General features: G+C 40.6%; 1 protein-coding gene across 1 annotated transcript in view; it reads left to right on the plus strand.

Annotated features, from left to right (window-relative positions):
- The window catches only part of LRRC1 (leucine rich repeat containing 1), a 61015-nt gene that overhangs the window by 33607 nt on the left and 14229 nt on the right, over positions 1-13179 (plus strand). The window contains exons 5-10 of the mRNA XM_035109787.2: positions 126-182; positions 446-509; positions 2942-3016; positions 4536-4680; positions 8278-8396; positions 12362-12445. Coding sequence (XP_034965678.1) covers positions 126-182; positions 446-509; positions 2942-3016; positions 4536-4680; positions 8278-8396; positions 12362-12445 — 544 coding nt within the window. The remainder of the gene's footprint in view (positions 1-125; positions 183-445; positions 510-2941; positions 3017-4535; positions 4681-8277; positions 8397-12361; positions 12446-13179) is intronic.

Genomic DNA, 13179 nt, shown 5'->3' on the forward strand with positions numbered 1-13179 from the left:
GATGTGCCATAAGATGCTTTATTTTTGCTGCAAGAGACTAATACCACTACCCCTTTGGAAAATATTTTTAATGTTCTTTTTAAACAAAGACAAAGGATTAATGAGGTTTGTTTTATCTTTTTTAGCCTTTATAACTTGGCATCACTGGAATTAAGAGAGAATCTGTTGACATATTTACCTGAGTAAGTTGTTCGTTTTAAGTTTGCTTTGCATTCTTGGCATGAATTGCAGTATTTCTCCCTCCCTCTCTTTCTCCAACCCCATTCTTTAAATGAGTCATTCGGTACAAAGAGATGGCGCTGGAATGCAACATTTTCATTAGCATCTTTTAATTTAATTTGTGTGAATGTTATTCAACAATTAAAAGGGGGAATGTCCTAGCCCTAATGCTAATAGCCTGCTTTTAAAGCCATGTGTACAAAATACACTATTCTTGTTTTCCTAGGTCAGTTGCCCAGCTGCAGAGACTAGAAGAGCTAGACCTAGGGAACAATGAACTTTATAATTTGGTAAGCTTCCCACACTTTCCCCTGGTTTATAGTGTTGATGCATTAGTATGCAAATTCCCAAACTGGCAACAGTGACATCTGAAAAGAGCAAGGCTTCCAGAGCATGGTTTTGTACTGATTGCAATTAACGCTGTTCGTTCCAGCAACATTTGGAACTGTCTTTGCTTATTGGGACCCGAAAGCATCTGTGCTTAAAGGGCTGCCTTATGGGCTGTGGAAGTGGATAAGGAACTTATCCAGGGAGGCTATAGAAGGTTATTGGGGAATGTAACTCCATCTTGGGTACGCAAGTGCAGCACCTGTTGCTCATGCTTCATCAAGAGAAGAGGATCTAATCATGTGGTCCATGAATGAGAAGCTTTTATGAATAACAAGGGTTTGCAGAAGGAGCTTCTAAGCAGCCATCCCATTCAAACGAAGCAGCGTTTTGCTTCCACTTCCTGAAGCAGAACAACCAGCAATCTGCTGTTGGGACTGACTGCCCTCCAGCTGACACCTTCTCAACATCTAAGAAGGAAAGCCACCACATCTCTTACAGTCTGTCAAAATAGGACAATGTTAAAACATGGACAGTTGGTCTTAAGATGTACTTTGGAGAGTGATTGAAAAATCCCACTGCTCTGCTTTCCCACTTTGAGTTCCATGGGCTATTCACACCATTGTCTAGTCTAGGATGATCACCTTCTTTTTACAGAATTTAATGCTAATGAAATGCGAACTCACTGAAATTACTATATGCCCACATGTTCTCATACATACGCTTTTCTTGGGTGAAATGGAGAGCACTTAAAATCAGCATTACCTTTCTTCTGTTTGACTTCTTTTTCGTGCAGGTAATGTATAAATGCACACATGACATGTATACAGCCATAGAAGAGTGAAAGGTTGTCACAACTTGGTGATGCTTCCTTGTATAGATTATTGTTTATGTAGACTCGCCCACCATGTTCCCTGTATAGATTGTTTATGTAGGCTTGTCTTTACAGTCATTGCCTCTAAACTCTTCTTCACCTTACTTCATTCCTCAGCTTTCAACTTTCCAAAACTATATTTCCCTTCCCCCATTTTGAAAATTTGCAAATTCTTTTTAAGACTTGCTTTTATGCCACTCACAGTTTGTAGTGTTTTTCTTTTTAACAGTTCTCACACTGGTGACAGAAATGCACATCAAGGCAAGCACATCAAGAGAAAATCCCCACCTGCCCTCCTTAACTTCTTTAATGTTTAATTCATGTTTAAAAATACAAATACACTCTCACACACTAAAATAAGCTCAAACTGTACAGTATGAAATCACAAATTTAATGCATAGATGATTTTATTTTTATTTTTATATATAAAAAAATCAAAATCAAAATTCTCCCCAAACCTAGACAAGATTAACGTTCCATCTCATTCTCTTTTTTCCTTTTTTTCCCCATCCACTGATGTGGCACTGTAGGCAGAGCATAAAAAAATATTAGAAACAGTGCAGGCTCTCATTTAATAACCACAGAGAATATGCATGGAAGACAGACTACAGCAACTAAAAATATTCTGAGGTTAAATTCTTAATAATGGTAGTTAATGTTATAGTGTGGTTTTGGAAGCTCACTGTTAAAAAGCAGGGGGGGAGGAGAAGTGTGTGTGTGGCTCTATTGCAGTATAGAGTCATTGCAAGTTGGTGGTAAGTTTGCTTATGGGCATTAAGTTGCACCGTTTGTCTCGGCATTTTGCTCTTCTTGGCATTTCCCTCTTTTAAGCAGGTCATACAACTTCCCTTAAAGAGAAAGAAAAAATTGCCAGGTTTTTCTAGCAAGAAATAATAAAATGTAACTTCACGAAATAGTGGCCCATCAGAATAATGTGAAACACTTAGATCCGGACACTTTGGAACATAGGGAGCTGGCCCTTCTGTCATTGGTGAAAACGAAGTGCTCCTCGTTACAATGTTTCACGCACATTATAGGTTGTGGTTGTAATCAAGAAACTCTGTATCTGCGAATGTTGCCTGGAAAAGATTTCACTTCTGTGAACTGAAGAAAGGGCTTTGGAATGTTGGGTGGAGTGACTTGGGATGTGGGTTAGGGTTATCAGGAGAGACCCTGGAAGTAGAGCTGTTGCAACATGTTGAGATACCATTTCTCCTCCTCCTTGAAGTTCTGAACTGTTAGCAGTGTTACGTAATGGCATGCTGAGCAGCCAAGAACCAGGAGGAGACACAGGTTTTGTGCTTAGTCTTTATCAATAACCGCACCTATTTGTTGTGAGATTTCTTTGTTATGGGACTTTGGATATAGCAAACCCAAGCATAACGCTTGCAGGAGTTCTGCATTCTTGATTTGGCTATACAGGATACTTAACTGAATAAATGATGTTATTTCGCATTCCCCTGTGTATTTAAAAGTATTTTGCAATGGTATTCATGATACATTTTCTTTCATATGTTGCAGCCAGAAACTATAGGTGCACTTTATAATCTTAAAGATCTCTGGCTAGATGGGAACCAGCTGGCTGAATTACCTCAGGTAAGAGACAATTCTCATCAATTTCTAAATTACACTAAACTACATTGAACATTATTATTATTATTGGATGACTGAAGGGGAAATCTAAGCCCTTCATATCCTGTTATATTAAAAAAGACAAAGTGTCCGTTTAAAGATTATGTAATATTTGATTTCTGCCTGTAAATGTCTTTTCATCTTTGTACGTGTGTTTTGAAGCTGGAAAAGCACAGGGGAAGGGATGTGATGTCAGTGACTGCTAGGCATCGATCAGTTTCCCTCTCTGCCTCACAGCAGAGAGGTCACTTATGTGTCATGTAACTGCAAGGAAGTGGAAGGGGCCATGATAATCTCAAGGGGGAAGTAGGTGACTCTCAAGGATATTAAGCCCCCCAAAGAGTGGTGAATCCTTTTCAGCCTGATGGAGTCATTTCCTCGTGGTCGACCTTTTTTGTGGTCACATGCCAGGGAAGGGGGCCAAAGGTAAAAGTGGGTGTGACCAGAGGCAAACATTGGGCAGGTGGGCAGGGACTGAAATGGGCACAGTAATGAATGGGGCACTTACCTTTGTAGAATAGGCTACATTTCAGCTACTCAAATGCCAGGTGTTTCTGCAGCTCCTCACACACTTCTATCCAAGCAAGCAATAGACTTACCAAGTCAAGCAAATGTGTTTAAAGATGATGAGAGGTGTTGTCCAAGCAGAGGGGGTAAGGCCTGGGGAATGCTTTGGGGGCTAGGGGGCTGCATTTGACCCTTGAACTGCAGGTTGGCCACCTCTGCTTTTCACAGTTGTCTGTTTGGAAGATGAAGAACATGAGAGACACTCTACACAGAAAGTGTGAGCTGCTGTTTTGGAATGTCTGCTTTCTGCTTTCTTTTCACCTGTGTCGATTCAGGAACACGAGTGTTTTGATAACTTGGGAACTGAACTATGAGAAAATGTGTGTAGGTGTGGGTTTTATAGCGCGGGTTCGCTGGCATGTGAGCAGAATTCAACGTAAATGTTGTTGATTTTACAATCGGACCAAGCACCCATATCTTCGGCTAACTGTAACCCAAGCATTGATGGTATAATGGCAAAACTTGGTATACAATTCAGTGAGATTAAATAGTTAAAATATTCCCCTGTTAGACATATTTCTTCTTATAAGGAATGCAGATGCAGGTTTGCTGTATACTGATACTGAAGCTTTAGTCAGCAAGGACTGATTTGACTAATTGTGTGCCTAAGCTTTTACATGTTTAGCCCTTTCACCTTGAATAGTATTCAGAATTGGGTGTTGGCTACTGTTGAATGAATGACTGGCTGGCAGTGCTGGGCTGCACTCATAAGTCAGCAAATTAACTTGGACTGTTAGCACATGCTAGGTATTGCACACAGAGATTTTACTGGTGAATCACTTGTGATATCATCAGAAATGAGTTGTCGTCTGGAAGAGAGGAATTGCCCTTTTGCTGTTAAGCATCTTGTTATGGGGCAGCTGTCAGATCTCTGGGTGCTGCATGTTGAGACATGACTTAGATGTTTGTGTTGTAGGAAATAGGAAGCCTGAAAAACCTGCTATGCCTGGATATCTCCGAAAACAAACTGGAAAAACTGCCTGAAGAGATAAGCGGTCTGCTGTCTTTAACTGACCTACTCATCTCTCAGAACCTTCTTGAGGTGCTACCAGATGGCGTAGGTAAGTGAAAAGTGTTTGTTTTTAATTAAAAAATCAAACAACAACAAGAATTTAATCAAGTCCAAACATTTCCAATGGAACAATTTCTTTCTCAAATAAATTTCTGCTTCGGACTAATGCTGGTAAAGGACAGCACAGTACATTGGCTGCATTTACACATAACATTAGTCCTTGGTTTAGGGTTGCAAGACTTGAGTTTGTGTGACTCTTGGACTCATGTATTCTCCAGCCTCTTTCCTTCTGAGGCAGGACCATAAGCAGAATAGTAATAGCTTCTGCTTTTGTCTATGCACAATTTAGTATTGTATCCAAACTTTAAGCTGTGAAGAGAGCCTGGGTGTCTAGTGGTTAGAGCAGGCTTCCTCAACCTCAGCCCTCCAGATGTTTTGAGACTACAGTTCCCATCATCCCTGACCACTGGTCCTGCTAGCTAGGGATCATGGGAGTTTTAGGCCAAAAACACCTGGAGGGCCGAGGTTGAGGAAGCCTGCGTTAAAGAGTGTCTGGCCCAGGACCTGGGAGAGATCAAGGTTCAAATCCCTACTCACTCATGAAGCTCATTGGTTGTCTTTAGGCCATTTGGTCTTTCTCAGTCAAACCTACTTCCTGCAGTGACTGTGAAAATTAAGCAAGGGAGGAAAAAGAATCATGTATGCCACCTTGAGACCCCTGGAGGAAAGGTGAGAGATAAAAACAAAGTAGGATAATAAACCACAGCTTGCTTCTGTTTTAGTAAATTGGTGCTTAAGACTAATGTTAGCTAGTCTGGACTCAGATGGACTTTTAAGCTGTAGTTAGTCACTCTCTGCTCTGCTGCCCTCATCTGCTCAAAAGACTCTGTCTTCCACAATACAGGCTGTTAAATCTTTCTCCCACTTGAGACCGTAGCTTTGTTCTGGAATACCATCATGGTTCTCTCCCTCTAATCCATTTATGTCCTATGGTCATTTTTAAATGAAGTGTGATAGCTGCAAATTCATTTGCTTGCATCCATCCTGTTTCTTTTGTGACATTTCTTCTTTTTAAAAGAGCTTTATTTAAATTCTTTAAAATGTTACAAAGAACGAAAAAAGGGAAAATACGAAAATAGTAACAAACCATATGAGGCAATAACAAAACATATAAAACACAACATATGAAATGAATATATAATAATAATAATAATTTATTATTTATACCCCGCCCAAGTAATCCTCAAGTAATCCTCAACATATTTCCATTCGATTTTACATTTCTGTTTAGGAATATTTCTGATTGCTGCAGTCATTTTGGCTAGATTCATGAACTCCACCAACTTTTCCTGCCATTCAAAGATTGTCGGAATTTTTTTCGATTAGAAGCCTGGCTGCTGCACAGGCATTCTTTTGTGACATTTCTTCCTTTCCCACTATTGCTGGCAGGCTTCCTGGGTCAGGGACCTGGTTTTATTTTTTTGCTTAAGTTAGTTAAAGCACTATATATATATTGATGTTGCTATGAAAATAATAGTAACTCAAGTACAATGGTTTTCAGGTACAGTAAGGGAATACTCTTAAGAAAACATCTCATATGAGATTCTTCCAACTGTAATATCTCTATTTTCGCAAGCTTTATTTTGATTGCCTTATCTTGTCTGGTGCTGCCCAGGCCTCTCCCTCTTTGTCCTTGCCTTCCTCCCACTTGCTAAACATCCTGGCTGCTGCCCTTAGAACTCCTACTATTGGTGATATAGCCCACAGCAGTCAGTCAGCAGTTTCCTTTTTACTCGCTGTGCTTTGCCAATTTTTTATTGGTACATAACCAATTACCTATTACAGAGAGGGCAACTGGAGGCTTATGAATAAGGCCATTAATTACCTTTCATCAGACTCTCTCACTGTGGCCACAGCATTAAAAAATGAAACTGCCCCCCCACCAAAGCAACTATTCTAAAAATGCATGACTTTCTACACCTGTGTCTTATAGCCAGTGGATGGAAATAGGGAATTGGACCAGAATTCAAATGCTAAAAAGCTTTGTGGGTAGCCTCGGGAAGCCAACCTCTGTTGGATTAACATACTTTGCAGGGTTGTTGAGGATATATTAAAATCAAGGCCGGAATAAGGTGGTTGGGGGCCCTGGTGCAGTTTGCAAAGTAGTTGTCCCCCCTCCCCCCCACCGAATCCACAAAGCAAGTTGTGAAGTATTTTAAAGCACCTAACAAATTTATTATGGCATAAGCTTTCATAAACTACAAAAAATTAGTCTTGTCAACTACAATTTTACAGTAGTCAGCTAAGCACAAGCAAAAGACAGTTTGCTAGCCTTGCTAAACAGAAAGAAAATACTCTGAAAATGGGCAGTTTGACATTTTAAACTCACTTAACTTACCATAAAATGGCTGCAAAAGGAGACTTGGTGCTGTTATAATATGCATCAAATGTTGCTTCCTTTAACCTGAGTTGCAGCTTTGTACTATAAAGGACTCCCCCCCACACGTACACACACATGCATTGGTACAACTACTTAATTTGGCCTGATTATAGTGTTTGTTGGATGCATAACTCCCACTTGTTCTCAGTTGAGCTTACTCACAGGTAAGTGTGCACAGAAGATTGATTACAAAAAGGAGGTGTCATAGGGCAGGCATGTCCAACTTTCAAGAGATTGAGATCTACTCCCACTATATAAATTGTTGAGCTTGTGGGGGTGGGGAGAGGGTCCCGTGATCTACTGCGATCTACCATGGACACAAATAGGCGACTGTGGAAAACAGAGTAATCTTCCTTCATTTTAAAAAAAACTTTTTACTATTTTGCTTTTACAGATGAAATAGTAAGGAAAAGCATACGATCAGCATTTTTCCTAATAGCTTAGTTAAAAATAAAAACAAAGCCTTTCCCTGCTTTTCAGTGTTTTGCTGCATGGCAGAACCACTGAAATAACTAACATAAATGTAAAATGGATTTTTTTCCCCATTGAATAATGTAATTGTGTTACAATTATTTGATTTTAAAGATGTTTTTAATCAACTTGGTTTAACCATAGTGGTCTACCTATATTTGCATTGATAATGACAACCCCCTGCCTCCCATTGTGAACTGTTCCATTGCTTTCTCGTAAGAAATCTAAGACTAAGCCCCATTAAACCCCAATGATTCCTACATCCTGGTATCTAAACAACCCACTCGTCCACCACTGCTCTGACCTCACTCATTGGCTAAAAACATTGCAAGCCAGGCTTGATCATCTTACATAAATCACTTAGAAGGTTGTTTGCGCATTTTTGCTTCATAGCTTTTAGTCTCAGTTGACTTGAAGGAAAGCGTACCTCAATGGTTCTTGACTATATTGTCCTTTCTTGTTCTGCAACAGCTATTGTTAAATAACTTGGGTGATAACACCACTTAGACAAAAGTCACATGGAGTTTTGTTTTCTCATTTTCTAGATTATAAACATACCTGAAATAAATATCTTTGAGAAAACCTTATTAGAAACAACACCACCACAAAATTTTGCTGGCATACCTCAAGTATTTTAGAATACCTGTTAATGATGTCTGACAAGCATTTTATTCCACATATTTGCGACTGGTGCAGTTAAAGCAACTAGCATAAACTTTTCTCTTCTGCTTGTAGGTAAATTAAAAAACCTATCCATCTTGAAGGTTGACCAGAACCGGCTTGTTCAGTTAACAGAAGCAGTAGGAGACTGTGAAAGCCTTACTGAGTTAGTTCTCACAGAAAACCAGCTGCTGGTAAGTATGGCTGCAGCTCTTCAAATGAGTGGCAGTAATTAAGCCTTTTGCTATATCCTGACTCATTTTCACTGCAGCATCTTTGTTGTTCCAACTTATGACTATTCTAGTAAAATATAAGACAGTCGAATTAGTACCCTTCAATGTGCATTCTTAAACACATACTATGCGTACCATGGAGGCTGTAGGCTAGGAAAAATATGGGATTAACAGAGAGAATGAGAACAAACTTAGATTTGAGTTTTAAGCAGCTGTTACTTGTATCTAGCTTTTTACATCATTCAGAAAACATTTGTGGCATATATGAAAAGTGCAACAGAAATGAGAACACCCCCCCCCCCAAAGGAACTGGATCTTGATTTTACTAAAGAAGGGCCAGTAGGGTCCAAAGCACATTTGAATAATAAATATGTTTTGCCTACCCTGCTTATTTATAAAAAAATTCCTTCAGTAGCACCTTAAAGACCAACTAAGTTTATATTTTGGTATGAGCTTTTGTGTGCATGCACACTTCTTCAGATACACTAGAAACAGAAGTGTCAGACCCTATATATATACAGAGGGTGGTGGGGGTGGGTGGGAATGGGAGATGGGCTGATGGGAGTGGTAAACCTGTAGATGGGTGTTAATGGCTGCTGATGGCTGCAATTAGTCCTGGGCTGAGGTGCTAAAGAAAGCTTGATCATGCATAATGAGATAAGAAATTGGACTCAGACCCCACACAAGCATACAAAAAAGAACTGAACAAGATTGTCAAGGAGCTACCCCTACACATCCAAGAACAGATCCTCACAAACACACCAGCGGAACCTCGACCAGGAACTTTCTACCTTCTACCTAAAATACACAAACCAGGAAATCCAGGACGCCCCATCATCTCAGGTATTGGCACCATTACAGTGGGTGTTTCCGGCTATATGGACTCTGTTCTGAAACCATATGCTATCAGTGCTCCCAGCTACGTACGTGACACCACAGATTTTCTGAGGAAAATACAATCTTTGAACAATCTTCCTAACAATACTATACTAGCCACTATGGATGTGGAATCTCTATACACCAACATCCCACACAATGATGGTTTACAAGCCATAAGGAACACCATTTCAGATAAAACCACAGCGGACTTTGCTACCAAACTCTGCCACTTTGTCCTTACCCACAACCACTTCAAATTTGGTGATGACCTGTTCCTCCAGATCAGCGGCACAGCCATGGGCACCCGCATGGCCCCACAGTATGCCAACATCTTCATGGCAGACTTAGAACATCGTTTCCTAGACTCCTACCCACTCAAACCTCTCTTGTACCTACGATACATTGACGATATCTTTATTATCTGGACACATGGACAACAGACCCTGGAAACCTTCCACCAGACATTCAATGACTTTCACCCCACCATCAACCTAACAATGAACCAATCTATGCAAGAAATACATTTTTTGGACACTACTATAAAAATACAGGATGGACGTATAGACACCACCTTATACAGAAAACCAACTGACCGACAAACATATCTACATGCTTCTAGCTACCATCCCAAACATACCAAACAATCCATCGTATACAGCCAGGCCCTACGTTACAACCGTATCTGTTCCAACTCTACAGACAGAGAATCTCACCTAAGAGATCTACAGCAAACCTTTTTAGAACTAAAATATCCACCTGATGAAGTTAAACAACAGATCAACAGAGCCAGACTGATACCTAGGGAGAACCTGCTGCAAGACAGACCCAAAAAAGAAAATAACAGAACACCACTAGTCATCACATACAGCTCCCAAGTTAAAACAGTACAACGCATCATCAGAGATCTACAGCCTCTCCTGGACAATGACAGCTCCCTTTCTCAAGCTCTGGGAGGAAGACCTTTCATTGCCTACAGACAGCCACCCAATCTTAAACAACTCCTCACCCACAATAATACAACCACCAGACTTAACATGGACACTGGTACCAGAGCCTGCAATAAACCCAGATGCCAACTTTGCTGCCACATACACCCGGACAACATCATTACTGGCCCCAACAACATCCAACATACCATCTCAGGACTATTTAATTGCTCATCTTCTAACATTGTGTATGCCATCAAATGCCAACGGTGCCCTTCAGCTCTCTATATTGGACAAACAGGCCAAACCCTACGCCAAAGGATAAATGGACATAAATCTGACATCAGGAACCATAAGACTGAAAAACCAGTAGGAGAACACTTCAATCTCCCAGGACATTCTATACAAGATCTCAAAGCAGCTGTTTTATTACAGAGAAATTTCAGGAACAGACTGGAAAGGGAAGTTGCTGAATTGGAAATCATTACCAAGCTTAAAACCATGGAAGCACCTGGGATGAATAGAGATATCGGATTCTTATCTCATTATGCATGATCAAGCTTTCTTTAGCACCTCAGCCCAGAACTAATTGCAGCCATCAGCAGCCATTAACACCCATCTACAGGTTTACCACTCCCATCAGCCCATCTCCCATTCCCACCCACCCCCACCACCCTCTGTATATATATAGGGTCTGACACTTCTGTTTCTAGTGTATCTGAAGAAGTGTGCATGCACACGAAAGCTCATACCAAAATATAAACTTAGTTGGTCTTTAAGGTGCTACTGAAGGAATTTTTTTATTTTGCTTTGACTCAGACCAACACGGCTACCTACCTGTAACTGCTTATTTATATATTTGTTTGTTTTGCTTGCATATTTAAGAAACCACAGGGATGAAAAAGCTACTTATTACTTCTTTGAGTAAAATGTCTCGTCATTGCATTCTAGAGCAGTGTTTCCCAAACTCAGGTCTCCAGCTGTTTTCGGAATACAATTCCCACCATTCCTGACCACTGATCTTGCTGGCTAGGGATGATGAGAGTTGTAGTCCAAAAACAGCTGGAGACACAAGTTTGGGAAACACTGCTTTAGTGGTAGGCAGAGGTAGGAACACCTGTTCCAAATTTAAGAAACTTGCCAAGATTGGCTGGTACAACTTCACTACTGTATCATTCTATCTTTCTTCCCTACTCAATTTTTCCTAACATGCATTCACCTCATAATGGAAAGCCTTGATTAAAAGGGTTTGGGTCCACATATCTCCCCAATGAATATCTGATTGCAAATGCTCTTCAGTAAGCTGGTAGTTACATCTTCAGAGGGAGAGACACTTTGATTTAAAGCCTCCAACATTTTCCATTTGCCCAGTGTGGCGGAGCAGCAGCGTAGTCACTGCTGCTTACTGAGAGCGATGAGGTTGGGGTTGTGCAAATGCTATTTCTGCAGCTCCACCCACTCACCCCTGTATCAGGTGAGCTGTTCCTGCATATGACATAAAAGCTCCCTGGCGCTGGAAATAGAGGCAGTGTGGAAAAAGAAAATGGAAAGAACCCTATGTTGCAGCTGTTTCTGACACTTCCAGGTGGGTGCCCAAGTTAGGATGTTGTTGGATCTTGGGACGCTGTGGTTTTCAAGCCAGGGGATGAGGAGGAGGCAAAAACAGTAATGGCTGCAGAGGTGAGGAAGCAAGGAGGGTTCTGAATGACACGGCAACATTTTTATCCGCTAGGCAAGATGCAAACATAAAAACAGACTGCACACCATAGTTACTTAACTTACATAGTTACATTGGCTTCATCCTCAGATTATTCATATGTAAATTCGTATGTGGTGGTGAGCATTCCTCTTGGCACGGCCATCACTGCTCATTACCTGGGATGGGTTTATGCTTGAGCCAGCAATGAGGTCATAGTCACATGGTTGTAGCAGAGGATTGGCGGCTTTGCTCTGATTTGCCCCACCACATTCACCCCTAGAACTTCACTGAACTCACACACCTTGGGATCTTTAAATCTCAACAACCTGTATCATCTGGAACTTCCAAACTGCTCTGAAAGATAAACACATATTGAAAAGTATTGGTAATCACTGACATTGCTTTGCATTGATCTAAAACAGACTTTGCCGAAGAGCATTGGACGGCTAAAGAAGCTGAATATACTGAACGCCGACAGAAACAAACTAGTGTCTTTACCCAAAGAGGTAAGCAATATCCCTGTTGTTTGTCTTTGCAGGGGAAGCTGGACAGCATGTAAAAAAGGTATGTCATTTCCATTCAGCTAGCAGTCTTGGGTCAGGGATGATGGGGCTTGTAGCCCAACAACGAATGAAGAGCCATAGGTCCCCATTTCTCAACTAGAATGAAGTGTAATAGGGCGAGAGATTGGACTGCACTGACTAGTAAAACCTGAAATAAGTGGACCTGGGTGGATGGAAATAAATGCATGTAAGGAAGTGGATTAGAGCAGTCTATAACTGAAATGGTAATTTACTGTCCAATGTGCTGTGGTTGGTGTCTAGTGGTTTAGCCCAAATGATTTCACTTCTCATGGTCTTGGACAATCCAGATCTGAAAGGAGCTCTTAATTTCCATCAACATCCACTCAACCCAGCAGATGAAGCATTTTCAAAGTTAGAAAAAGAAAGAAAGAAGGCCAGTTCCTTTCCCAGGGCAATGTTTTGGAACACTAATTGCTGATGAATGTGTGGTGCTCTATCAGAATACCCTTGAAAGTCCCAAGCAATTATGAGTATTACTGGTTAGCCATTTAGCTTTTTATGGTTAAAAATTACTATGCAGAAGTTCGTCTCAAGGTCACAAGATTTGAAATGGAATTGGGTGCTTGTAACAAATGAACTGAAGAACGGTGCCTTCTTGGATATTTATACAACACCTGCAGGTTTTTTTTTTTTTTAAAAAAAAACATTTTGTATTT

Source organism: Zootoca vivipara, chromosome 3 (genome assembly GCF_963506605.1).
Source record: "Zootoca vivipara chromosome 3, rZooViv1.1, whole genome shotgun sequence".
Classification (NCBI taxonomy): Eukaryota; Metazoa; Chordata; class Lepidosauria; order Squamata; family Lacertidae; genus Zootoca; species Zootoca vivipara.